This window comes from Fulmarus glacialis, unplaced genomic scaffold (genome assembly GCF_000690835.1).
Source record: "Fulmarus glacialis isolate BGI_N327 unplaced genomic scaffold, ASM69083v1 scaffold34347, whole genome shotgun sequence".
Classification (NCBI taxonomy): Eukaryota; Metazoa; Chordata; class Aves; order Procellariiformes; family Procellariidae; genus Fulmarus; species Fulmarus glacialis.
This window is the reverse complement of record NW_009225669.1, coordinates 5,967-33,323: the sequence shown is the minus strand read 5'-3', so window position 1 is coordinate 33,323 and position 27,357 is coordinate 5,967. Positions and strand designations below refer to the sequence as shown.

Genomic DNA, 27,357 nt, shown 5'->3' with positions numbered 1-27,357 from the left:
TTTAACTTGCTAAAATCTGCCTTTCTTTTTTTAATGCAAAAAGATGCTTAGAAACGTAATGAGCTAGCCTTTGTGTGAGTCTGCTAAGCACACTTTCGATTGAGGCCAGCCTTTTGCTTTCACTTCAACCCTTCTGTCTCCTACTAGCTGCTGATTGCTACAAAGCAGTCTTACTACTCATGTGTGGCCATTGTTAAATTCTAGAAAATGAAGTAATTAAAATGTAAAAGGATAAGGTACAGTAGGTTACAGAAAGCATTTGCTTTACTAACCCAATGTTTGTAGAGTCTGGAGATATCCCTTGTTTTCACTTCATACAGAATGATTTTTAACATAATTACTTTGTGAAGTTGACAGAAACATCCTCCCGCTATGCAAGAAAAATTTCTGGTACCACAGCCCTGCAGGAGGCACTGAAGGAGAAGCAGCAACACATTGAACAGCTCCTGGCAGAAAGGGACCTCGAGAGGGCAGAAGTTGCAAAAGCAACCAGTCACGTAGGGGAAATAGAGCAGGAATTAGCACTTGTTCGCGATGGACATGATCGGGTAAGAGTGGTATTGCTGTTCTTGAAATAGAGGCTTTAATACAATTGCCTTAATTTCCAAAACTGTGTTTTCTTATTGAAAAGGTCTGGGAGAAAGAAGTGGTGTTTTGAAACTGAAGTAGTGCATACCTGTGAGATCTTCCTTGTGGGAGCTTTGGCTTGATGAGATAGCCAATCTACTTTCATTTAACTCATTTTTGTTCAACTTCTCTACACATCTCTACAATCTTTTATTATATACGTATTTGAGTATGATAACATTCCTGTCCCTTGGCCCATCACTTTACCAAATTGTGATTACTGAGGTATAGATATGTAACTTGGAAAAAAATTCATGTATTGCCCAACTTAGTAGATTTTGTTCTTATTCCTCCTGCTGATTAGCATGTACTGGAGATGGAAGCTAAAATGGACCAGCTACGAGCTATGGTGGAGGCTGCTGATAGGGAGAAAGTGGAGCTTCTCAATCAGCTTGAGGAAGAGAAAAGGTAACCCAAAACTGTCTTCATTAGTATAACTCTGTTAAAAACAAACTTTGCATTAAAAGCAAATGCTATCATAACTTTCAAATATGAAACAAATTTTGAATATTGCAGATACGGGCAATTACTGTATAAAATCATATTGCAGTTTCTTAAAATTAATACTAAAAAAACCCCTCTCTTAAATTTGGGGAGGGAAAGCCAAAGAAAGTGGACTTGTGTAGAGGCTGTAACTATTGTTTACAGCTGAATTTCATGCAACTCATTCCTTTTAGTATTGCTTTCTGTTATGAAGGATTTTATTCCTACTTATAGGAATACCTGATCTTCTTGAAACACTCTTCTTCCACTTCCAAATGAAAATTTTGATAATCTCATTTCCTGACAGTGCTGGATTAGGACTTTACAGTTCAGTTCTCGTGAATAATGTATTACTGTTAGTCATGTGCTTCTAGGTAGGGTCTGTCCCTTACAGGAAAATCATTAAAGCTGTTAATTTTAATGCCTTTTCTAATTCCCTTTCATAACCATTTGAGGAAAGGAACTGAGATTACCAAATAGGTAAAGTGAGGTTAGGAAGGGAAATAACCTGATAAATTGTTGGGTCAAGGTTAGGTGAGGAAATAATCTGATAAATTGTTTTGGTGGATTTGGAATGCTTTTGAAAAGCAAGAGTCTATTTAGAAACCCACGTGAGTCGGTCCTGTAGGCTTGTGTGCGCCCCTGAAATCAGTCAGATGTCAACCTCTGTGAAAGGCCTGCCTAAAACTAGAAATCACAGATGAGAAAATGCAATGGTAAACCCTGGGCAATTCCTTCACAATTTTCATGCTGCCTTTTTATGGGACCCACTCGAACTGAATCTTCAAAACAAGCAGTAGAGTTAGGTCTGGAATTATTTGTATATTCTCTACGAAATAATGCTGTGGGTTTTTAAATTTAAAAAAAAAAAAAAAAAAGGCAGCTTTTCAGCACCGCCGGTAGCCTGGCTGTGGACCTACTTTCGCTGAATGCCAGGTCAGCGGGGGTCTGTTTTACTGCAGTCCTCCATGGCCTTGAGCTCACCTTCAGCGTGTTGCTAGGCAGCCTGACAGTGCCGCTGCGTGCCTGCTACCCATTCACCGAAGTGACGTCCTGCAGCCGGGAAAACATTTCATGGCTTCGGCAGTGTAATATTTCTCCTTCCTCCTAACCACTCTAGGCTTATTTACTTTGAAAGTTCTCTGTAATATGTATTCAAGTCAGTCTCAGCAGTGACTTGAAGTCAAATAATCTTTAATCCTCTGTTTCCCAAAGCACATTGGTGAGACCCACTTCCAGTAATAAGTTCTTATTGTCCTTTTATTTCAGACATCCATCACTTGTAACTCTCTTTGATGCAATGGTTTCTACATCTGTCAGCCAAGCTGCGGGCACCAGCAATGTGTGTAATTCAAAGGAAAGAAGACATGCTTGTCTCTTCCTTTGCAACATTTTACAGTGTTTGAAAGGATCAAGGGGAAAAGGAGGAGATCTGACCCCTTGTTCATTGGGGTATACCAGAGTCAGGGGAGGGAAGGAATAACTTTTTACAAATTTTATTTTAAGTCAGATATTAGCTTCTCACTTCTGTCTTCTCATTTTGAGACTCCTGTATAGGCAAGGCAATGTTCTTGCCTGCACTACCTAATACATGTTTGTCTACACTAGAGTTTTGAGGCAAGTTGACCAGCGTGCTTCTAGAAGACCCATGGGTGTCTTGGATGTGTCCTAACTTTCTGTTTCTTGGGTGAATAGTAGAATATACAGAATGTGAGATCAAACTGTTCATTTAGGTCACCTCTTTAGAGAACATGCAGAAGGGTGAAAGAATGAGAGAATCGATGATGACTTAAAGGTTTTCTTTTTAACTTGTCAGAAAATGCAACAAAATACTTTCTTTATAGAGCTGCAGGAAGACTGATGCCTTACTTTGTCAGTGGTTGTGTTTTAAAGACAGCGGCTTTCCTTCTCTCTGATGCTTCCTGTGAGAGATTTCTCCTTAATGTTTCTGGCAGTTTGCTGGTACAATCAGAATGATGTTGCCGTAATTCTGATTTCTACTGAAAAGTGAGCTTGAAAACATTTTCTTTCAAAGTTATCTGACTTTCAATGAATTGTCCCCACAGGAAAGTTGAAGACCTTCAGTTCCGTGTGGAAGAAGAATCCATTACCAAAGGAGACCTAGAGGTAAAATATCTCCAGCTTTGTAAGCAGGATATATAGTAGGACAAAGAAATGCAATGAGTTCAGATTAAGTGTACTGTTCTCTGGAAGAGAAAGGCAGGAATGATTAATCGATGCAATACTGCTCCAAGCATATGCAAAGCACGTGAAAGTGATTCCTGGTTCTGCAGTCCTTGAGTGAGCTAACCGTCCTGAAACTACAGGATTGCACCCTTAATTCAGTTACACACTTTTAGCAAGGCTTGTACTGTGGAATGCTGTAGTTGTTTAGAGTAATTAAATTAATTCATAGAAAACTCTACCTTTTGATATTTCACATTATTTTATATTACATCTTACTAATGTTTCTGAAATTGCTTAAAAGTAAGCACCAACAAAAAATCATTTTGAAGTTATTGAATTGCATTTATGCCTTTGAAAATTAATATTGAGGACTAGTCCTGTTTATCTTCGATCAATTTTTTTGAATAATCCCTGTGCTTTCCTTTGGGAAGATTAATTAACAAAGAATGTTTTGTCCTGAGAGTTATTGCACACAAAATCTAAACAGCAATTAATGTGTGCAATTTTTATCTTTCTGCTGTTTGTATAACTATAAGGTTGGGCTAAAACACAGTATGTTATTACACAATCAAAATAGAAAACATTTAATGAAGGATTACTCTCAGATATTTGAACAGTGCCAATTTTTATCCCAAATTTCAAATTGAAAAGCAAGATACTTTTTAGTTGTTCTACTCTGTTGTTGTCTAATCAGAAAAATATTAGAACTTCTTGCACAGTATAAAGTACAAACTTAATTAACTTGTGTTCCTGAGAACCATTTATGATTAAAGTGCTAGCCTTATGAAAATTATTCATTTCATATAACATTTCTTTTATTTTAGTCTTCCATTCATTTTAAGATATCTATCTAGACTCTTCATAGAATGCTCCTTCTATTGTTTAGTCCATGGAAAATTTTAATTTTTTATTTTTTGTTAAATCAGTCGATAGTCATGGCAAACCATCTTAAAAACTCTGGTTTGTCAAGCTGCATAACTTCAAGAGTTTAAACTGAATTCAAGATAATGAAATGTATCCTGTTGTTTGTGTTGGAATGATAGTGCTAAGTGTGCAGGTGAAATATTTTTGTTTGTTTGTTTTTTAATTTTACTGATAGCGAAAGAGGCAGATTTCGGAAGACCCAGAAAATGTAAGAGGGCACTTAAATGTGCAGAGACATCCCATGTTAACAGATTGTGTGCAGAAAATGCTTATACTTATTCACTAACTGCATAATCTGTTATTGAAACATTGACTCTAGTATTTGTGTGCATGTTGCTTTCAGAGCAATTACAACATTTCTTGAAAAGAATGTGTGTAATGACTAAACGTTGTAATCCCCATTAACTGAAGAGAGGGCAAATGTGTAATTAGAATTCTTTAGGGTTAAAAACTTTGCAACTAATTGAAGAGTATAGGAGCTTGTAGAAAATGACTGTCCAGGATCTTGAAACGTCTTTCATTTAAATGTAGGATTTTAGTTACTTTCTTCACAAAATCCTGCATGCTTTCCTATGAGCTCCTGCTGCTGTTCAATAGATGCAGTATGAAATTAGTCGATTAATTTTTCTGAGGGGAAAAAATCAGTATGTTCCCCACCTCCCCGTATTTGTTTCCTTTTTTTGGCATGAAATGCTAAGGGGAGAGATGATTAAAAACACCTACAGAATTAGTGTGCAAAGCTGTCTGATTTTACTGTATCTTCATGTAGCTTCTCTTTGAATTATGTAGGAAAAATATATGTTACTGGATAACAGAAATTGCCTTACAAGACATTGAAGCAGCCCTCTTGCTCCCATAGCTCAGAATAGTGGAATTTAAAAGCCCTCTCTTTGATTGGACTCAGGAGAATTTATCCCAGGCTGCCTCCTCTGCTGCATCCCCAGCCGAGACAGGAAGTTCTCAAGACTAAAACTGGTTTCCTGCTGTGCATTCTTAGGTGTTCCTTTTGCGAAGCTACTTCAGCGATCTGGGTCTCCTCTATTCTTCCAATCAGGCTCACGGTGTGTTAGAAGTAAATCTGCATGTGCCCTTCCTTTCTCTTGTTTTGTGCACTCCTTGTTTAACCCTATCTTTACTCCTGATTTCCCTATTCTAATTTTTCCATAAAAATGGACATCTTCACTCTCTAAAGGAGAGAAGTGGGTGATCACTTAGTTTCTAGGCTAATGCTTCATAATCTCAGTCGTGTTCTGTGATTGTTATCCCAGCACAAAGGGACTGAAGGTCGTCTTGCCCCATCCTAGAACTGATTATCAGCATTTATGGCTTCAGCACAATTTCACGGTTTGACCTATAGATGGAGAACTTAACAGTAAGGTTTATTTTGAAGTGAAAGAGTAGCTAGAATACACAAGTGCTGAGAATAGCTGATGACTGGTCTCTGAGGTTTATTTGAGTGGAATTCTTCAACGTTCAAGGCAGAGTAAGGCTCATCCCATTTCTCTATCACTTTTAATCTAACTGCGAAGCTTTGGAGAAGGTGAAGATGCTTCCTTAGTTGTTGGTTTTTTTTTTTTTTTCTTTTCTGTTTTTCTTTTCCATCCAAGTTAACGTTTACAATCTTCTTTTTGTAGTACTCTGCTCTTCTCAGTTTAATGTGCTCTGGGTTTCCTCAGAGAGATACTCTGCTCTCCTCAGTTTAGTGTGCTCTGGGTTTCCTTAAAGAGAAACATAATCATTTAGACATTCCTCTCTGACCAGGAGAGAAATTTGAGTGATTCAAAATTTTGCAGTGATTTTTACCTCAGGGAAACTGGAGCTTGTCCCTTGGAAATGAGACTTGTTTAAAGAATAATCCCTCATGCCCGAAATGGGGAAAAAGGTGCCCAGCAAAGATCATATGAATATTCAATTTTTAAAAATAGATTACTTTTCAGACTTATAATTTTGTTGTGGATCAGAACTAATACTAACCCGTCTCAGAGAGAGGTCTGAATTATAGCCACTTACAAAATATTGTTATTTCCCTTGGAATACTTAGTTCCATTTTCAAAGGCTGTGGAAGGCAAAAACAGTAATCCGTGTTCTTGTGGGGTTTTTCCCCCCCATATGCACTGAAGATCCTCCACTGATAGAGGAACAAATCTGCTACAGAATTTCAAAAAATAGACAAATCTAAGAAGCAACTTCTAGCATTTGTGGATTTTAGTATTTTGGACCTAGTAACTACATAGTAAAAACAGTCAACCGTGTTCAGCTGGAAAAATGTTTAAAAAATGAAACTGCCAGATGTCTGCATGCTTTTGGGAAAGAAGATAACTTGATGCTGTCAGAAGAAGTACTGTGTTTGGAGGAGAACAGGCCTGAAGCAAAACAAGAGGCTCATCCCCATCCCACTTGCTCTGCAGAGACTATGTAAGATCTTTAACTGCTGCGGCTGGTTTGGAGGCAGTACTAATCAGCTTGTCACTCTATAAATAACACAGTTCTGTAGGGATTTTTAAATATCATATTACAAAGATCAGAGAAGCAGCAGTGTCCTGCCAGCTAAAGCTGTGCTTTGGCAGCAGTGTGGCTTTGGAATTATTCACGCGTCTTCCTGCCTGTTCGGATTCTTTCAATCCAGTGTTCAGGTTGCAGGACTCTCTTCTGTTAATAGTAGTTCATAGGGTTTGGGGGTTACTGTGTTGCTTTGTTCCGCAGTAAATTAACTGCGGCAGTTAAGCTGCGTGGAGCACTTTCATCAAGACTGACGGATGCAACTTCTTCGGTTAATAAACACATCTTAGCCTACCCAGGCAGAACTTCATTCAGTCTTCTTCTGGACATCTACCTTACTCTCGATGTAGGCAAGCCTTGAAAAGCTGTTCTTTCTGGGAAAGACACTGTGAAGCATAACAGACTTTCATAATCTTTTTAATTTGGATTGTTTAGTAAATTTAAACTAACAGTGACCTGTTAAGATTGACACAATACTCAAATCTCAGCACTTCAGAAATAAGCATGGCACCTGGTTCTTACCTCTTTATATTTCTTTTTTCTTTTTTTTTTTTCCTCCCCTCCCCTTTTCTCCACTTCAGAGGTGCAGGTCAGATTTGAACTAAGTGCTGGACTTCACCTGCATCTCTTCAGACTACTCTGGGAGTATCTGGGTATCAAGCCAGAATATCTGTTATTCTGTGTTCTTCCTAAAAATTCTAACCCTTTGTAAGCAAAAGGCAGGAGGTACCTGCTCACTTAGTTTCACCTGCTTCCTGCTTCTCTTTAGGAACCTATTAGAATTACAAAGATCTTACCTTTTTTTTTTCCTTACTTCCACATCTTGTTCAATGTATTTAGACTTCAGTAACTGTAGAACAACCAGACTGATTCACTTTTTCACCTGGTTTTGGAGAGTCTTACTTGTTGCTTGCTTCCCTCCTGAAAGAGGAGGAGGGGGAAAAACTAGGAGGGTTCTGTTAGAGACAACCATTCTCTTTCTATTTCTATACAAATAATTCATACCGTAATGACAAATGAACCTTAATGTTCCCAGGTCTTAGCAAAAAGAATTTTTATAGCTGAGACTTGACATATAGCTACTATTTAAAAAAAAAAAAAAAAAAAAATTTGGTTTGTCTCATGAGCTTCAATGGTGAATTTTTGTCCCCTGGTTCTTAACTAAATTATTTATAAAATAAGCCCAATATATTAGAGAAAAAAGTTAGTGGGATGACAAGGAAAGGGATTTATCATCCTGTTAGAACAGGTACAGATACATATACACATATATATTTTTTACATAACTATTCTAATTTGTGCTGAAAACTTCATGTACTGATAAATAACTTCTACTTGGCTGCATGAAACTTTTTTGTTCATATTTCTTTGTTTGTGATTTTTTTTTTTTTACATTTTTTATGGTTTTTTACACGTCAGTCCATTTACACTTTCAGTCCATCTTTCTCATCCATAGCATTTCCCTGTTCATTTTATCCACTGCATCTTTTCTGCTCATCATTGATAGAAAATTCTGGCAGCACGGCCTGCATGTGGCTCCCTCCTCTTGTGCTGGCATGTGATGGTGGCACCGTTGTGTTCTCTTCCTTTCCCTTTTTACTAACAGACGCAGACCAAATTGGAGCATGCCCGCATTAAGGAGCTTGAACAGAGCCTGCTCTTTGAAAAGACCAAAGCTGACAAACTCCAGAGGGAGTTAGAAGACACTAGGGTAATGGTTTTCACTATTTAAATAACAAGACTGATTTGTGTTGTGGAAGATTTCTGATGACACAGTCTGCTGAGTATAACACATGCTGAAACATATCCTTGCTTCTGCCATGATCAGTACCTGCTATAGATGTAGCTGGAACACTTTAAGAATTAGCATTAATTTCGAGCTTCAGTGTTGTGTGTCTGTGTGTACGCCTGTATATGTATACTCATTTCTTCAGAATAATTCAGGTAAGATATCTTAAAACTGCAAAATTAATACTTGAATCCAAGTCAAAAGTAGCAAATGGGACTGTGAATTGACATAAAGGAGTGTTCAGTGGTTCATTTTTAGAAGTAGCAAAGTTCATTAAATCCAAAAGAAGTAAGATTGACTGTGCCAATGCTTTTAACACAAACTTAGTGTTTGGGGTTTGGTTTCTGAGGTCTTAAATAGTTGTACTACTTGCTTTGCTAAATCATGGTTTGCAGTGGCTTTTTAGTTCTTTTTTCCCCACCCGTGACATAATCTTTTCATGGATATCCCAGTAGCATTAGTAATACTGTTGCCTGTCAAAATATTGCTGGACATACTTTGTCCCAAGTCAGAAGTTCAGCAGATGTCAATTCTTCAGGATAGATAGCTATATATATTCATGCTCACACATGCAGCTTGTCTTGAAGTTGACGTAGGGGTGAATATTATAAAAACCAAGAATGTACTCTATCATAAGTACTTTTAAAAAGCAATTGCAGGTAAGTAGTATCTTTTTCAGGATGTTGGTATGATAAGGAGGTTGAAACAGTAAATTCCTAATTAGAAATAACTGGGGTAGCTTTGCATGTGGTAGCTTTGCGTGCGTTTCCATACCACAAGCTGCTTCAACAGTCGGGGAAAAGCTCAGATAATGTGAGGACACTTTTTCAGAGAGAACAAGAGAGTGGATATAGGAGGAGTTTCAAAGGATTTGTAGGCTAAAAATGTGTTTGTATTTTTCTCTGATGGTCTCACAGCTGGCATGAAATGAATTTAGAAGCAGTTATTTTAACAAATAGAGACCTCAGGATTCTCCTTTCTTTTTGCATCTGCTTTAAAATGGTTCTGAGAAACATTTTGTTAAACATTGATAATATATATAAGTGTAGTTTGTAAGTTGTTTAGCAAGTTGTTATTTCTAGGTAACTTCAGAAAAATGAATTTAAATAAATTCCACCTTTAGAAAGAATATAATATGCATGTAATATAAAGAGGTGGACATTTTTCCTTTTTTTAAAGCAATAATTTATATATAAATGAAACAACAGTTGGTCTTGTTTCACAGTCTTCCATGTAAAAGCAGCATTTGCTTTTACTTAAGGTTTCTTTAGAATTTCCATAGACATAGGGGTTGACAATGAGACTCAAAGGTATTCTAGTCCAAAATGCTAGTAAGAAGACACTAATGATGTTAGTTTGCAAGACTCGGTGGTTTCTTTTCAGTGAGGCCTAAGTGTCTTTGTATTAAACATATCTTTTATAATTCTTTCTTCTTTTCTTAAAATGCTATTAATCATAGGTGGCCACGGTATCAGAAAAATCTCGCATCATGGAACTAGAAAGAGATCTAGCATTGCGGGTGAAGGAAGTAGCTGAGCTTCGAGGGAGATTAGAGTCTAGTAAACACATTGATGATGTGGACACTTCTCTTTCATTGTTACAAGAAATAAGTTCTTTGCAAGAAAGAATGGCAGCAGTTAGCAAAGAACATCAGAATGAGATGAATTCACTGAAAGAGAAGTTTGGAATTAGTGAAGAAGCATTGCAAAAAGAGATCAAATCACTTTCAGCTTCAAATGAGAGAATGGCGAAAGAAAATGAATCCTTGAAAACTAAGCTTGATCATGCCAACAAGGAGAATTCAGATGTAATAGAGCTCTGGAAATCGAAGCTGGAATCTGCAATTGCCTCCCATCAACAAGCAATGGAAGAGCTAAAAGTTTCTTTCAGCAAAGGTGTAGGGGCTCAGACAGCAGAATTTGCGGAGTTAAAGACTCAGATTGAGAAGATTAAATTAGACTATGAAAATGAAATGTCAAATTTAAAACTGAAGCAGGAAAATGAAAAAACTCATCATTTAAAAGAGATTGAATCACTGAAAGCAAAACTGTTGGCAGTCACAGAGGAGAAAGAGCAAAACCTGGAAAGCCTGAAGACCAAACTGGAAAGTGTGGAAGATCAGCATCTAGTAGAAATGGAAGACACTTTAAACAAATTACAGGAAGCTGAAATAAAGGTAAAGGAGCTAGAGGTACTGCAAGCCAAGTACAATGAACAAACCAAAGTTATTGATAGTCTTACACCACAGATCAAAGCTGCTGAAGAAAAGCTTTTGGACCTTGCTGCACTTCAGAAAGCCAATTCTGAAGGTAAATTGGAAATCCAGAAACTTAGCAAGCAGCTTGAGGCAGCTGAGAAACAAATTCAGAATTTAGAGACTGAAAAGGTTGATGGAACTAGCAAGGTTTGTATCAACATCCATCTTTTTATTTTTACTTTGTTTTTATTTTACATTTGTACAGTTCTAATCTGCTATAGCAAATACATCACAGAAAAAAATAGTTTTATTGAATGTGTATCTTCGTACCATCTGAGGAGGTGTAGAGAAAGTGTTAACTGGGTCATGTCTCTCAACAGGTTTCTAGTGCTTGGTCTGCACCATTAAGAAAAAGAAAAAAATTCTTTCTGCACTTTCTTGCTGCAGGCTTCAGCATGCCTCTGCTGAAAGCTTCGTGTTATGGAAAAGTTAGTTTGGCTTATTTGGGAGAAGAATCCACACATCTTAAGTTTTTAACCTTTGGTGATAGAGATATTCAGATAAAGTGACTTGGATTCAATGGGGAAATGTTTCCTCTGTACCTTCACTACCTTGCCTCTCATCAAACAAGATGATGGAAGAGGCTGTTAAAAACAAAAGAAAGCAAAAAAGATCCTGGTGGAACTTTTATTTAAGACAAGGGTATGCAGTGATGTTGTTAGGCACTGTTTCACAGCATTTTTGAAGCACAGACTGCAATATGATACATCTTACCAAGATTTTTCTTGGGTTTGGATGAAATGTCTCTTTAAAGTTGATAGCATGGCATTCAGTACTTGAAAGTTGTTCCGCCACTGCAGCTAGGGATAAAAATGCTCAGATACCATTTCATTTTAGGGGTTCTTCCATATCCCCAATCTATGCATGACCTGACAAGATAGAGCACTTAATTGTAAGAGTAGTGGGAAAGTAACTGGAAGTAGCTTTCCTAAACCCGTCACAGATGGTTCCAAGATACCAGATTTCTATGGATCTTTGACTCTGTTTTTGAGGTCACACTGGGTTTCTGCACTACCCCTGGCTGTGGTGCAGAACCTTTTGAAAAATTACATCCCCGTATGTGTATTTGTCTGAATAGCCGGTTGAAACATAAGTGCTAAGTTTATCAGACAAAAAAGTTAAAACAATGAAGAACCAAAACTACTAATTCAACTGATGCTTTAACTTTGTTTGGAAATTTAGAATGTATTCAAAAATGTCTGCCATTAAATAATGTTTTCACCATTAATTCCAAGAGAACTAAATTTTAATTATTTCAATTATATTCCAAGATGCATTTAGTACTGTGATGTCGTCATCAGTGGAAATCAGCTTTGTTCAGTTAACACATCACACTTTTTTTTTCCTTCAGTTTCTTTTATTTTTCATCTTACAGTGATTTTAATAGTAAGTTAGTTCTTTCAGATTCAACTTTTGATTTTCCTATTTTTTCATTCATGTTTGTAATTTTATTTTACTCCATTTCATCATCTTCGTTAGGCTAGTAATCTGGCCAAAGAACTGCAGGGCAAAGAGCAAAAGCTTCTTGACCTTGAGAAAAACTTGAGTGCAGTAAATCAAGTTAAAGATTGTTTGGAAAAGGAACTTCAAGTTTTGGTGAGTAATACCCAAAAATTTCGACTTTATCCTTTGGATTTTGGTTTTCATGCTGAGAGTGTAATTGAAATCTGAGGATCAGCTCTGACTGAGCAAAGTTTTTCAAAGCTATTTTATTCATGAAAAGAAGGCAAGGGTTCATGCCTAATAGGATCCATTTCAGAATGAAAAGAGCATTTCACCCAAGTTCTGTGTTATCAGTTTTTTTGTCTAAATAGAACTAATCTGTTTATGGATTTCAGATAAAATATTAAACCAAATCAAAAGCAGCATGTATTTTAAATTTAGACTACTCATTAAGAAACATGTGGCCCTTTATTATTATAACTGTTGTACAAATTAATGCCTGCTATACACGTCTTACAAGTGGTTTTTGAAGACATTTTTCATCTGATTTTTCATTTTGCAAATTTAATTAAATTTGCAAGTATTCTGTAATTGGGTGGGATTTTCCTGAGAAACTACACCGGAATTAGTAACAAAAAGACATGCTTTTAGGTTTTACTGTCCCTGTCATAAAATCTTTCCGTGGTCATAGTAAATAGTTGAAGTTGGTGGAACAGTCTTGCTTCTTATCTTCCTCAATATCCTCCCTTTTCTTCACAGTCTAGCATCTCTTCATGCTGGTAAAGCTCGAAAACACTGGTATGAGATTGATCACAGGGTTGCAGATGTCCACTCTGCAGCCTATGAGCAGCATGGATAGCTTCTTGCGTTGAGAAGCCCAGAAATCACGTCTTCTACACAGGACTCTGTGGCTGCAGTTCTGTTGTTACGCTAGCTGATGGAGAAGTTATTTTGAAAGTTTAGGGACCTAAGGCAAGGGAAAATCTTGCTTTATGCTGCTGAATATGCCTATGCTAAACTGTAATTCGAAAACTTCAGATGTATTTATGATACGAGTGAAGACTGTTCTATTTTGTACCTGAAAAATACCTAATATAAATTCAGTGGTTGAATTATACTGCTATTACCAAACCTTACCTTAGGTTTTTATCAATTTTTCAGAAAGAAAAGTTTACTAGTGCAGCTGATGAAGCAGAAAACGTTCAACAAACTATGCAAGGTATGTCTGCTGCTAAACTAAAGAAAGAACTTAAAAAGCTGCAGAAAGTAAGTGCTGCAAAATAAAGGGGTTTTTTCCATGCGCTTTCAAATTTACACCTGGCGGTACAGCAGTTTCAGCAGCTATGGAAAGGTTAGGATTACTTGCAGCCTCTCTCAAGAGTAATATACCTTGCAAGTAGGTGGAATTGTCTGCATCTAAGTAGTTACTAACTTTGTTTTCAAAATTTTACTTGCATAGAAACAATAAAAAAACTAAACCAAAAAGAAGAGCAGTTTGCACTCATGTCTGCAGAACTGGAACAGCTGAAGTCTAGTTTGACTGGTAAGGAAGTAATAAAATGGAATGTTTTGAAAAATGCATCAGCTTTGCGCTTTCATATGCCTTTTGCTCAGCTTGCCACATTGTAGTATGTAATGCTTTCACAAATGCATATACCTTCAAAAGAAAGCCTTTTTTCTAAGCAGAAAACAGCTTTTGTGGCACTGTGTATAGTGACACAGCAAAGTGATGGTGATGTTAAGGAAATGGTATAGTAGGGCAGAAGATTTCCTGGCTGAGTGTATTCCAAAATTCTTGTTTGACGTTGCAACAAAACCATGGTGTGGTAATGGTCAGATACCAGACAAAGGCTTGGGGACCAGACTGAAGCAGTACAAACATAAGATAGTTAATTCACAGAAGCCTTGTCCATAAGCAGTATTTTCTTTTTAAGGACATCAAAAAGACTGTACAGTAGTCTGGTTGTCTACTTATCTCATAGGAGGGAATCTTGCTGTATCTTTCCAGTTGTACATCTCAATTTAAAATCAATGTAGAAAGAAATGAAGAATGATTATGTACCCTGTAAGCAAGCCTTTCAAGGCATTGTTGGGACTGTAGAAGTCATCCCAAGGGCTGCTCTTGCCCTTGGTGGCAGTACTTGCCCTGGAATGAGTAATTTTTTCACTGTAGCTTCATGTTTGCATTGTTTGTTTTCCGCCGCTCCACTAAATAGCTGCTGAGTTGTCTCGCCTGCAAGATGTGCATACCTCTCTTATTATATTGCTTGATTACCCTCCGATATGAGTAGAACTCATAGCCACTTCTCATGGCCTGAAGTTAAGTGAATCAATTCTGAAAGAAAGATTTCTTCACTAGTTGCTTTTTTATTATTTCTGAAGAGTTCTTAACCTTCTGCTACAGTTAACAGTTCAAAGGTCAAACAATTGTAATTTTTAATTTTAAAGGGGTAATTTGCAAGCTCTGTAGCATCAGTATTGCTCTGTTTATAGTTCTCTACTATCTTCTAGCTAGTCTGTGCATACCCTTTCTCTTAAATTTACTAGACTGCTAACCTTTGTCTTGCTCAGTGATGGAGAAGAAATTGAAGGAGCGAGAGGAGAGAGAACAGCAACTGGTTGAAGCTAAAACCAAACTTGAAAATGATATTGCAGAGATCATGAAGTCTTCAGGAGACAGCTCTGCCCAGCTTACAAAAATGAATGATGAGCTCCGGTTAAAAGAAAGGTATTCCATCATTGTCAGAACATTTTCACATTAATTCTTTACTCCTGCACTCCCTGCTTCTCGTTTTATCTTTTTGTAAGTATCTGAACAAGATGCTCCTGTCATATTGATATGACAAGTGAACTTATTCTATCAAAATAAACTCATCAAAACAGTCTCCTCAGAGTGATTTGAAGAGCATCTAACATTTATAATTCTAAAATTGTTATGTAACATGCTTCTCATTGTCCAGAGTAAATGAACATTTTAATAATCTAGACTGTTTTGTGATTGCGCTTCTTAATTATTTGATTACCTGATAAGCTTTGTTTATTTGGATGTATAAAAGACTTGGGTCATATTTTTGACTAGCAAGAGAAAATGTGTTTTGTTTCAAATAAAAACTGGATGTAGAATAGTTGTTCTTTACCTTTACAAAACTCCAGACTGGAGGCAATGTAACGGGCAGCTGTGTTGCTTTGCACAAGGGCAAGTGCTTGGTCTCACTTGTGTGTATTTAATTTAGCAGGACATTCTCTATATGTTAAATAATTAAATCTCTTTCTAAATGCTTGGACAGAATATAGAACTTGAGCATAATTTAGAGTCTTTCATCTCTGTGCTTGTCGTGCTGTCAGCAAAAAGTAATGTTCTTTTATTTGGTCTTTCTAGGCAGTTGGAGCAAATACAACTTGAGCTTACAAAAGCAAATGAAAAGGCTGTTCAGCTTCAGAAAAATGTGGAGCAGACAACACAGAAAGCTGAACAGAGTCAGCAAGAAACTCTCAAGATTCATCAGGCAGAACTGAAAAATATGCAGGATCAACTAACAGACATGGTAAGAAGAACTTTAAAAAGCACTAGCTAACTATATAGGATATAGTACTGCTGCTTCTTTAACTGTGTTCCAATTGTTTTATCTTTTATCAGAAAAAGCAAATCGAGACTAGCCAAACTCAGTATAAGGATCTTCAGGCAAAGTATGAAAAAGAAACTTCTGAGATGATCACTAAACATGACGCAGATATCAAGGGGTTTAAGCAGAACTTGCTGGATGGAGAAGAGGCACTGAAAATTGCACAAAAGAAAATCAATGAGTTAGAAACACGGGCTGAGGAGCTGAAAAAGCAAGCAGAACAGGCCAAAGTATGTATACTTTGTTACTCTGCAAGTAATTTAAAGTTTAAATCTTTCTGTTTCAGTGAATCACTGTTTTTTGCCTGGCTTCATAATTTCATTTTTGCAGTGTTTCTTTTTTGAACTTTTCCAGGATAGATTAATATTGGTTAGGGAAGAGAAGCATACACGACTAAGTGGTTGTCTTCTCTAGATTACACAAGAATCCATTAAATATGGTTCTTTGATGTTAACATTTTAAGTTCATAGATAGTTGGCTAAGTACAATCAGTTGTTGCCAAATGTTATTCTTTGTTTTTTAAATGCATGAATTTTAAATATGTTGTGAACTATTTCATTGAAGTGTTACACACCTGAAATTTTGTTCTGTAGTATGATCCCATATTATGTGCAACTACTTAGTATGTAGCTTGACTTAAGTAATTTTTTGTTTTCTCCTGTTTCTTTGACATTGCTGCTTGCTTTCATCCCTCATTAGTTATTTGCTATAATCTTTGTTTTATGCTTTAGCAAAATATTTAGTGTATAAATTGGCACACAAGTTAACTTTAAATACACCACCGATGTGGTATTTGACATTAAACGGGTTATGACAATATGTTTTGGACAGAATCATGAGGACAATTAGCTATAGAAGGTGAATTTGAGAATTGGAAGTTAAAAAAAGTGGTGGCTGTCAACAGTTGAATTCACACAGGGACTGTGTGTCAGTGTATACTCTTTTTTAAAACTTAAATAACAGTAGCTCTGTTTGCCCTTCAACCACGTTTCTCATTTGTCTGCTTTCATTCATTTTTGTTTTCCCTTCTCCCCAACTTTATTTTTTTAGTCCTTATGCTCTGTGTTAGCATCAGCCAGAAAAGAGATTGAACTAATGTCAGACAAGATGAGGGGTTTGATATCAGAAAAAGAGACTCTGGCACAGGAGGGGAATACTTTAAAATTAGAGAGAGGTTCTTTGTTATCAAAACTTCTAGAATTGGAATCAAAGATTTTGTTAATGCAACGAGACCAAGAAGAACTTTGGACAATAAATGAAGAACTTAATTCAGAAAATAAAAAAATCCTAAAGCAGAAGGAAGAAGCTGAGGCCAAAAGCCAGCAGGAAAGCACAGAAAAGGTAGCACTGATTTCTGAGAAAAGCAAATTACTCTCTGAAATAGAGGCAGCACAGGCAGACCTTCTGGAGATAACTCAAGAAAATGATGCTCTCCGGTCTTCAGAGTCAACCTTGCTTCAACAGTTGAAAGAACTTCAGGCCAACAAAGATGCCATGGATGTGGAATGTCAGAAACATATCAAAGAACGGGAAGAACTGGAGCATTACCAGGAGAAACTTTTGGAAGAGAAAGATGCAGTTGTTAAAGACAAAGATGATGTTATTCAGAAGCTGGAAAGTTCTTGTGAGGCCCTAGCCAGAGATCAAAGAGAGCTACTGCAAGAAGTGTCAACTCTGACTGCAGAGAGAGATTCAACCCTAGGTAAACACTCTGATCTTAAAAATACACATATAGCCTTAAAAAATGAAATGGACTGTCTGTTGCAGACAAGCCAGAATCTGCAGTCCGAGAAGGAGATGCTCCTTAAAAGCATAGAAGAGCTACGTGTGCGTTTAGACAATACGGTTAGTGAAAACGAAGCATTAAAAATGAGAATGGAAGAGACGCAAACAAAACTCGAGACTGAACATGAAGAACTTAAAAAAGCGATGAAAGACAATATGGAGTTGAAGAATTCCCTTGCTAGTCTCTCTCGTCTTCTTGAGGAAATTAAAGCCTCGAGAGAGATATCCAATTCTGAATGTATTCAGTTACTTCAAGAGAAAGAGGCTCTTTCTTCATCAGAACGAAAGCTTTTGGCTGAAAGGGAGGAACTTTTAAATGAAAATAAGGCAATTGCTGAAAAGCTTGCTAAAGCCACAGCAGATGCCGTACTTGCTGAGAAAGCCTTTACTGAGAAAATAAATGAACTGAACTTAGAAAAGGAATCTGTTTTTCGTAAGTCGTTGCAATTTGAAACGCACAATGAAGCTCTTCTTCAAGAGAAGAATGAATTGGAGAACAAATACTTAGAGCTTCTTGATGAAAACAAGTCTTCTGCAAATGCAATTTCTGATATGAAGAGAGAACATGAACTGGATGTCTCAACCAAGAGAGCTCTGACCCAAGAGAATACCATGCTCCAAGATTCCATCGAAGCCCTCAAGGAAGAAATAAGTAAGAAGACTGTAGAAAATCAAGAGCTAATAGCCTGTAAATGTGACCTTTCAGACCTTCTGAAAGAGGCCCAGGATGCCAAAAGAACATTAGAAAATGAACTGGCTGCTGTATCACAAGCCAAGCAGATCCTGTCATCTTCATTCAAGACCTGTTCCTCTGATAGGGAAATGCTGACCAAAGAGAGGACTGAACTGCAAGATAAGTGTCAGAAATTAAATGGAGAGGTTGAGATTGTGAAAGAAAACTTAACCATAGAAAAGGAAGCTAGAAAACTGGACAAGGAATCATTTTTGTTGGAACGTATGGAACTTCAAAGCAACATCAGCTTCTTAGAGAAGGAGATAGAAGAGCTGAGACAGAAAAATAAAGAACTGCTGACTGAGAAAGAACTTTCAGTTCAGGGGAAAGAAAAATCTGAAACTAAACTGGCAGAAATAATTAAAGAAAAAGAAATGCTCTGTGCAGAGACAGAGCAGCTCGCTTCCAATATCGAACGACTGAAGAGTGACTTTGTTTCCTTGTCTGAATCAAAAGCAGAGCTCCAGGACTTGCACAGCTGTGTCTCCAGGAGGCTAGATGATCTTCGACACAGGCATGAGGTGATGGAGAAGGAGAGAATACAGTTACTTCAGGAAAACGACAGCCTGCTTGCTGAACAGAAGAGTCTGGTCATCATTAAGGAAGAAATACTAAAAGAGAAGGAGAAATTCTCCAAGGCTTATTATAAACTGCACGAGGAAGTAGCACTTTTAGAACAAACTAATAGTGACCTCTCAGACAAATTGCTGGCCTCTCAGGGCAAAAATCAGATGCTGCAGGAGGAGATGAACAATCTGGTTTTGAAACTAAAGGAAATTGAGACTCTCCAGGCCCAAACGGTAGCGCAAAAAATGGAGGTATTGAAGCACATAGTTAAAAAACCAAGTACAGTTATACTAATACTGAGCACTAACCCAATGGTTTCCTCTCTGCACTTCATTGCACAATCAGCACTTCATCTCAGTGTAAACAGGCTGGAATTACGATCTCTCTCAATATATTACTTTGGGGTTTTTTCAAGTTGTAATTGTGAGTCTGAAAGACACTTCAATATTTTTTTAAAAATATTTCTAAATATAAAAGCCTATGTTGTAGCTGAATGTTGCAAGAAAACAATGTAAACTGTGAATAAAAGGAAGTTTTGTTTCCTGAATCTGGTAGGAGGAATTGAGCAGCTCCTTCCGTTGAAGTACTCTGCAGCTTAAAAACTAGAGTAGTAATAGATAACGTTTTAGTTTAGATCTTTGTGCAATTTTATGTTAAATTACAACAAACTACAAATCTGAGTTACACCAAAAAATACAAAACAACATACTGCTCCTGTAAATGTAATTGGATAAAAAGCAGTGTAAGAGAACCATTTAAATTTACATTATAGGACTTTCAGTCTGTTAAAGACATTGACAATTCTGGTATTCTTTTTATTCACAGAAGTGTTTTGTATTCACCACCAACAAATTCTGTAAAGTATTTTGAATTTCAGTTTGTGTGGCTTGAAGCCCATAAAATCACTTTGAATACCAATTGGAATCAAGATATCCTATAGGAATGTATTATGCCTACCTAGATATTTTAACATTCTTGTGAAATATTTCCTTTTATGAGGGCATAATGAACAACACTGAAATAATGCGATAATTGGCTTTATCTCCTATTTAATTTTTAATTCTTTTTCAAATTTTTAACAGTTTTTTATAATTCTACATTTTCTGAAAATAGAGCAGTCTGTTGGAAGTGAATATCTATTGAACTACTACTGTCTGAAGTGGTTAGAAGTCTAAGAGCAATCACAGTGGTGGTAATTAGAAATCCAGGAATTAAAAAAGAAGAAATGGGCTTCCTTGGTGGTCACACAAGCATGGGGTTATGATCTATTTCTGCATGGAATTGAATCTTCTCATGTCCATTTATTTTTATACTTTATGCAGCTTCAAAATGCAAATAAATTCCCAATTGAAGTCCTTACTTAATTGGAAAGCAGCTGGCAAACCGTGGAGCTGTGCATAAAGTATTGTGGCTCACCTTTTGCTTTCAGAGGTCCCTTTGGTAATACTTTTTTTTTTTTCCCCCACCCCTCCCCACTCCCCTTTGTATATAGGCTGCCAAAGTGGCAGAAGATGTTTTCCAGACTGTGGAGAAGGTGACCAAAGAGAAGGATGCCATTCACAAAGAAAAGATTGAAACTTTGGCCTCTTTGGAGAACTCTAGACAGACAAATGAGAAGCTGCAGAATGAAGTAATCACATTTAAATGCTTTTATATGAAAAGTTTTGCCTAGTTTGTGAGGAACAACTATTGAATTATGGAGAATTAGCTTAGGCAAGAGTGGATTCTGTCATTTTCTCACCACAGTACTCAGTCTTGATTGGCTTGTGAAAACTTACTAGATGAGTGCATATTGATGGAAAATCTAGGCGCTTTATATAGAAAAGAACATATAACCTATGTTCTTTTGTCTTTTGCATGTGGTTTCAAATACTTTACAGCATGTAAGTTCGTGTCCCTTAAATCTTGGTGCAGCAACAAAAAAAATTATCTTATGTAATAGGAGTTCTGGATGCTACAGCAGCTTTTGCAGATCACAGAATCAAGAGACATGGGTTTGACTTGAAGCTTAATCAGTCTTGCTGTGTAGCTTTGGATAAGTTGCTTAGATGTGACCACTCTGTGCTTCAGTTCCCTGGTTGTAAGTATGGGGTGCAGCCACGCTCTGATGAAGTGCTGCAGAGCTCTGAGTAACAGTGCTCTTAATCCACAAAGTTACCGCTCCGTTTCTCAGCTATAATGCACTCCTTGCTCTGTACATCCTCTTTGTGATCTTGACGTGTGTAATGTTATCGTTTCTTCTTTTCTCCACTTTTCTGTTAATCAGAACTGTGCTCTGACAAGGTACAAATTCTGCTGAGCTATGCACTGTACAATACATGAGCACAATGGTCCCAAAGAACTTCATGGTCCAACATGTACAGCAGTTCCTCTAGGGACCTGTTCTTCAGTCTATGTCCTCCCACCACTTGGTGATACTTCAGGGTTTGAAGGAGGGGAAAAATGTCCTCACTAACCCTCTTCACGCTCTTTCGCCCCGGAGTATCTAGCCTAACATTGAACTGGCATCTTTTCTGTAGATCTTGAGCACACTATGGCCTCTTTTTGATGGCTCTTTCATCTTTTGCAGCTCCCGTAATAATGGGTAGTGAACAGCTGGGCTAACCTAAATGCCACAGCTTGTGCTGAAACAGTAATGATTTCCAGTGAGATCTGATGACTCGAGAATTAAAAGCGGTGACGTTAATAATGGCAGGGGTTCACTTTCTGGATTAAAAAAAAAAATCCACAGGGTCCTGTAATGCCATGAGAACGGCTGAAGATTATCTGTTATGTAATATAATGTGTTGCTGAATGCGAACAAATAAGGCTCGCAAGCTTGTGGTGTTTACGTGGTAGATGCAAGCTCAGTAAAAAGATACACAACAATTTGTCCCATGCAACAAGATCTCTGAAAGGAATTCATTTCTTATGGTTGCAAGCACAACATTCAGCCTACTGGTTCTCAGAAGTTAAGGTATGGTAAAGCAGAACTTTTTATCAGTTATCTTAGAGGAATAAAGATCAAGGGAACAGCTAATTTTAGCAACAAGTGTTGAATTTTAAAAAAAAAAAGTGCTTTGAGTCATATAGCATTTAAAATGGAGGTGCTTTGGAGCTTTACCTTTTATATCAGGGTTATATACATCAGATTACTGTAAGCTGCTCTTCGATGGACTTTGAATTCTTTGTGCTGCTCAACTTGAATGCAGAAAGTCTCATAACATTTTTTTTTGTTAGACAAATGCTTCTCAGTACAAACAGACTGAATTAATTTAAGTACTAAAGATGAAAAAGTGGAACAGCTCAGCTCAGGCCCCCATTTTGCTGAGTATCTTTTCCGAGTGCTACTCCTAAGAACTGTATAGTTTCATTAGTGTAATGAGGTTTTTTCTTCTTTAAGTTGGACATGCTTAAACAAAACAACCTGAAAAATGAAGAGGAACTTAATAAATCAAAAGAACTTCTAAATCTGGAGAACAAGAAAGTGGAAGAACTTAAAAAAGAATTGTAAGTATTTAAATGTTAAATCTGTTAAACTATTCCTTTATAGTTACATTTACCTTTCATTTTTTTGAAAAATTGTCTTTCAGTACCTCTCTGGTATCCTCACTTATAAAACAGATATTAGGTCAAAATTAAATATTAGTTTGACATGTATAAAACTTGAAATCAGAATGTTGCTCCTGAATTGCTGAAGGATATTGAAGCAAATCCTTCACTAAGCATTGTTTGAAATAATTTGTTTGTTGGAGGAAGTATAGAATTCTGCCACCTGAGGGCACTAGATTATTTTAAAAGCTTTATTATAAAGAAATTCTGTTTGAATTTAATTACAAGTACACCTGGAGTTTAAGCAGTTTTAAGTGGCTTTGTTTATAGAAAATCTGGTTCTGCTTTTATTTTTCATTGATGTCTTTATCCAGTTTATTCCTGTTGCCCCACTCTGCATTTATTTTCTAACTGGTACAATACAAATGCTGTGTATAGTGTGTAAAACTAGAGTTAGTTGCTTATTTTAGATGCTTTGTTTGAGAAACTACCTCTTATGTACTACAAACTAATGATGTGTAACATTGTACACAAACAAATTAACTGCAAAGCATCTGATATAAAGTAATTTGACCTGTGGAATCTCATTGTATGAAAGCTTTTGGTGTGTCACCATGAATAAAAATCCAGCCTAGTTATTGCTACCCTGCACTAGCTGCATGTCCCCCAACTTTCAGAGATGTAACGCATTAAATCACAAATCTCTGTTCCCATCTGCACTCCAAGAAGAATTTCATGACTCACGGAGTGAGAGCTGGAATCTGGACTGATAACTAAGAGCAGCTTTGACTAACTATTACTAGTTAGTTCCATAAGTCATTTTGTGACAGTTCTTAACCACTGCTCTGAGGTGAAGACAGGACACAAAGGAAATCAGCACACAGAATTAATACTAAGTTTCTGTATGACTGACAGTTTTTACTGCTTGCTTTTAAAAATCTGCATACATGTATAGACAGCAGCCTCTTTTTAGAAAGGCAGGATTTCATTCCATGAGCAATTCCTACCTGCCTCAGTGCTCATGGGAATTGCCAAAGCAAAACAATTATTTCCAGACTAGTTGCTCTAATGCTAGAAGGGCAAGGGGCTAGCAGACTCTGGTATCATGGAAAGACAAAATATATTAGACTGTAATTTGTCAAGCAGAAGTTATTTATAGAAGATACTTCCTTGAAAATCTCCGGCACTGAAAGGTGTTCTCATGATCCTGATCACTTTGTGGGGGTTTTTTTAAATTTTTTTTTTTTTTTTTTTTTCCCTAAGGTTAATCTTGGTCATAGGCTGTTGCTGAATGTGGTCACTAATCTTCAGTGGTATGAGACATTGTGGATAAGTGGAAGCTCGTCTAGTTGTGTTTTAATTTATTTTTGTTGTCATAATTATTTTGTGTGTTGCTTGTTTTAATTAGAGTAAGGAATTTGCTTGATAATAGGCATTTCTTGATCAGCAGTGATGTGGGTAGAGAGAACATCTTTGAGAGGTCACTTGATGAAGGGAGTCCCCTTGTCTTTGCAAAGGAGAGGGGAAATTTTGCCCACGGGAGCTGTGACTGTTGGTAGGGACATGCTGCTGCCTCTAGAGCAGTGCCTTTTGGAGGTGGGAGGATGACATTGGTGGCCTTTGTAAAAGAGCCTTCCGTGTAAAACTAGGATGAAGAAAAGCAGAAATACCGGCTGGATGTTGTGTATTCATTTCGTACTGCTGTCAAGTGCACTTGCAGCTATCAGTTTAAAGTTCCTTGGCACTAAACACGGGGGAGCATTTTGCACAAATTGACGCCAGTATTTTGTGTGTTCTTTCAATAATGCCCTGAATCTACGCTTTAAAACCAAAAGCAAAAAGAGGAGAACTGGTTAGCACTGCAGTTCAGCAAACAATCATGGTTAAAAATAGGTATGTTCCTGCATCAGCAAGTAGATTCGTACCAAGATAATGTGAATTGATGTTCAGTGATGTGAGCTAGCCTGTTTAATCCAGCCTAGGTGGATCGGATTGGAAATCGGTCAAGGTGAGACCAGATAGAAGAAGTGGTTGGAAAATCTTAGTCGTATTACATGCTGAACTCGAAAAGTAAATCAGACTTCCTTTTGTTTAAATGTGCCCAATAATAGACCGTAGAGTCCTTGTATTTTGAAGTGCTTGAATAAGTTTCTGACTTACGGGTTCTTCTACCTCCCACAGTCATAAAAGTATATTTAATATTCCGGTCAGGGTTTAACTCTGTGTAATATTGGCACATAGGAGTACTGAGATTCCTTTTCATGAAAACAAAACACAGTCATAAAAATTACTGTTTAATGAAATGAAGCGTATCTCTCTGATTTTTTGAAAGATACTGTCAAATCTTATAAAAACTTGTTTTAGTCACTTGTGTTACAGGCAGGCATGCAAAATATTTTTTTCAAAAATTCATTGAAAATAAACTTACTTTAAGGAAACCACACACATGAGTAGCAACATAGGCTAATGAAACCTGAAAATCCTTTTTTTCCTTTAGCTTTTGTTTTGTCTCGTTTTCAGTTTTGTATCTGTTAAAATAATAGAATAGATTAGATACTTTCCTTTTTTGCCTCCTGTGATCTTGCACATTCTTGTATGTTTGGATGTCAGACCTTGTAGGGAGTATTTAAATAAGTGGAACTGTAAGCTTTTTTCTTTTTCTTTTTCTTTTCTTTTTTTTTTTCTTTTTTTCCTTTTTTTGCCCCCTTTTTTTTTTAATTTAAACAATTCTCATGTTTACCTCTGGCTACAAAGTTCACTGCTGAGGAAGTCTAGGCTATAAACCTTGCCAACACTCTTGTCAAACCCTACGCTGTATTTCTAAATCCAAGCCTTTGCTAACCATCGGCAGCATGCAGCACTAGCAGTCTGAACTTACCTTCCATTTCTTTGAGTATGTGATACATTTACAGGAAAAGGAGTTTTGTGCTGCTACTGCTTTTCAGGGTTAAACCTATCCCTGTGCATCTGAGGTATAGATCACCTTTATTATAGATCCCATTAGACACGTGACCTAGATGTATTTTTCCAAGCTGTGAAGCTGAATCTCTCCCACAGTTTTTTCTTGCCTCTCCCGTTCCTATGGTAACGATGCACTCTCTGTCCTCCCAGCGAAGCGCTGAAGCTGGCAGCAGCTCAGAAGTCCCAGCAGCTTGCAGCTTTGCAAGAGGAGAACGTGAAACTTGCCGAGGAGCTGGGCAGGAGCAGGGACGAAGTCACAAGTCATCAGAAGGTAGAGTGGCTGGAACGTTCCCTGATGTATGGTGAAAGTGCTGTGCGTGCTGTTTCCGCTGATGCCTGGGTGACGTTGCACTGCATGCTTGTGCTTGAAAGATGAGTTGTTCTGAGAATGTTTTAAAATAAATTTGGAAGCCACCTGCATTGGGAGGTTAGAACTGCAGGCTAACAGAAGGTTGCATAACCCGAGAAGGGTACTTAGGAGGCTTGGGAATAAGCATAAATTACATGTGCTTCAGCCAAATGTATTAACAGACACTTGCTATTTCTGTCGGGAGTAATTTTGTTATACAACTGTGGAAATCTTCATCTACCCAGTATTAAGGAAACCTAGCTATTTAATTCTCCTCCTTATCCCTGCTCTCCCTTCCCACTAAAAAAAAAAGAGTATTTAGGATGTATTTCAGAATACTATTTAAAACTACTTGGTTGGACTCTGTCTCTAAAAAGCGCTATGCACGTGTATGCGTGTGTAAACTTCATACTGTGCATGTACATGAACAGTGCTGCAGCCAGGTGGGTATTGGAGGACTAGAATCAATGTAAGATGTTTTTCTGGTGGTAGTTTATAGGGGAGAAAAACACTTTTAAATTTTTTTAGTTTTTTACTATTACATTTGAACATGTTGTTGGAATCTTAAAGTATGGGCTTAGTTACAGAGCTTGTAACACTGGTACTTGCCAAAAGATAAATTAGATTTACAGCCATTAAATATAGTGGGTTTAGTTCTTGTGGAGCAGTTCCAGTGACAGCCACACCATGAAGACATCTTTAGAAGATTTTGTCCAAAACCAAGAATGTAGAAGACATGGATTTATCTATTACCTTTCTGAGATAGCACTTGTGCAGAAGAGGGGTGTTCCTGTTCCCACTGACAGTGGAGCAGATCTCTTCCATCCTGCAACAAAGTCTAATATTTTTAAATACTGAGGATGGGGGATTACAGATCTGGCCAGTTTCTAAATCCTTTTGGCTGCTGACAGGAGCAATGCACGAACTCCTTCATCCTAAAGAGCCTTTGGAGATGATTAACAAGAGTCCCAGACGTGTGGGCTCAACCACTGACTCATGCTGCATCTGAGTAGTGGTGTGGTAAGAGAATGCTGTCATCCTAAACAGCCAGTGGGAGCTCTGCTCCCCACTCCCACGTGTTTTCTTAAATTATTTCAGAATCTTTGAGGCAACCTGTTATTTTCAGGAAGAGTTGTAACTTGAAAAGTATTCGGCAACATTGGTCAAAATCTTTCTGCCTATCTTATGTAGCCAGAGTTGATATACAGACAGTCCTCAAGGGAAGGGAACCTTCAGCCCGCGAGGCGTAGGCTGGCAGTGGTCACTGCAGTCTCAGTCAGTGCCCTCCGTTGTTTCCAGATGACCTTGCGAAGGAGTCCTGCTGTCTGCATCCTGCCTGCTGTGATCTGTCAGCAGGGACCCTTCTCTCGTTGCCAGGATAGACAGCTGTAATCTGTGAAGCGCAGGGATTAGTCAGTTATCTTGCAAACTGGAATATTCTCCGTTCACTTGCACCATAGCCTTTTCTGCCCGTGAGTAGATGGCTCCAAGATCAAAGATCTGCAAGATCTGCTAGAGCTTGGAGAAACAGTCTGTTTGTCTTCTTCAGCCATTTGTGTTGCATTATGTCCTCTTCTGTGAGGGAGATCTAATCTGAAC

The 27,357-nt window shown here is 37.4% G+C and overlaps 2 protein-coding genes across 2 annotated transcripts in view; both read left to right on the top strand.

Moving 5' to 3' along the window:
- The window catches only part of CLIP1 (CAP-GLY domain containing linker protein 1), a gene marked incomplete at its 5' end in the record, with an annotated part of 35,313 nt that overhangs the window by 4,314 nt on the left and 3,642 nt on the right, over window positions 1–27,357 (top strand). The window contains 15 exons of the mRNA XM_009582556.1: window positions 351–548; window positions 932–1,035; window positions 3,177–3,237; window positions 4,397–4,429; window positions 8,327–8,431; window positions 9,969–10,913; window positions 12,246–12,362; window positions 13,371–13,428; window positions 13,669–13,752; window positions 14,781–14,937; window positions 15,589–15,754; window positions 15,847–16,062; window positions 20,410–20,547; window positions 22,300–22,406; window positions 25,560–25,680. Coding sequence (XP_009580851.1) covers window positions 351–548; window positions 932–1,035; window positions 3,177–3,237; window positions 4,397–4,429; window positions 8,327–8,431; window positions 9,969–10,913; window positions 12,246–12,362; window positions 13,371–13,428; window positions 13,669–13,752; window positions 14,781–14,937; window positions 15,589–15,754; window positions 15,847–16,062; window positions 20,410–20,547; window positions 22,300–22,406; window positions 25,560–25,680 — 2,610 coding nt within the window. The remainder of the gene's footprint in view (window positions 1–350; window positions 549–931; window positions 1,036–3,176; window positions 3,238–4,396; window positions 4,430–8,326; window positions 8,432–9,968; window positions 10,914–12,245; window positions 12,363–13,370; window positions 13,429–13,668; window positions 13,753–14,780; window positions 14,938–15,588; window positions 15,755–15,846; window positions 16,063–20,409; window positions 20,548–22,299; window positions 22,407–25,559; window positions 25,681–27,357) is intronic.
- On the top strand, window positions 17,327–20,060 carry LOC104080235 (cingulin-like protein 1). The gene is made up of 2 exons (XM_009582555.1): window positions 17,327–19,168; window positions 20,031–20,060. The coding sequence occupies exons 1-2, from the start codon at window positions 17,327–17,329 to the stop codon at window positions 20,058–20,060; spliced, it is 1,872 nt and encodes a 623-aa protein (XP_009580850.1).

Coding starts and splice junctions, on each gene's coding strand:
- LOC104080235 (XM_009582555.1), top strand. CDS start 17,327: ATGGATGTGGAATGTCAGAAACATATCAAAGAACGGGAAGAACTGGAG. Junction 19,169..20,030: donor CGGTAGCGCAAAAAATGGAG/GTATTGAAGCAC, acceptor TTCTGAAAATAG/AGCAGTCTGTTGGAAGTGAA.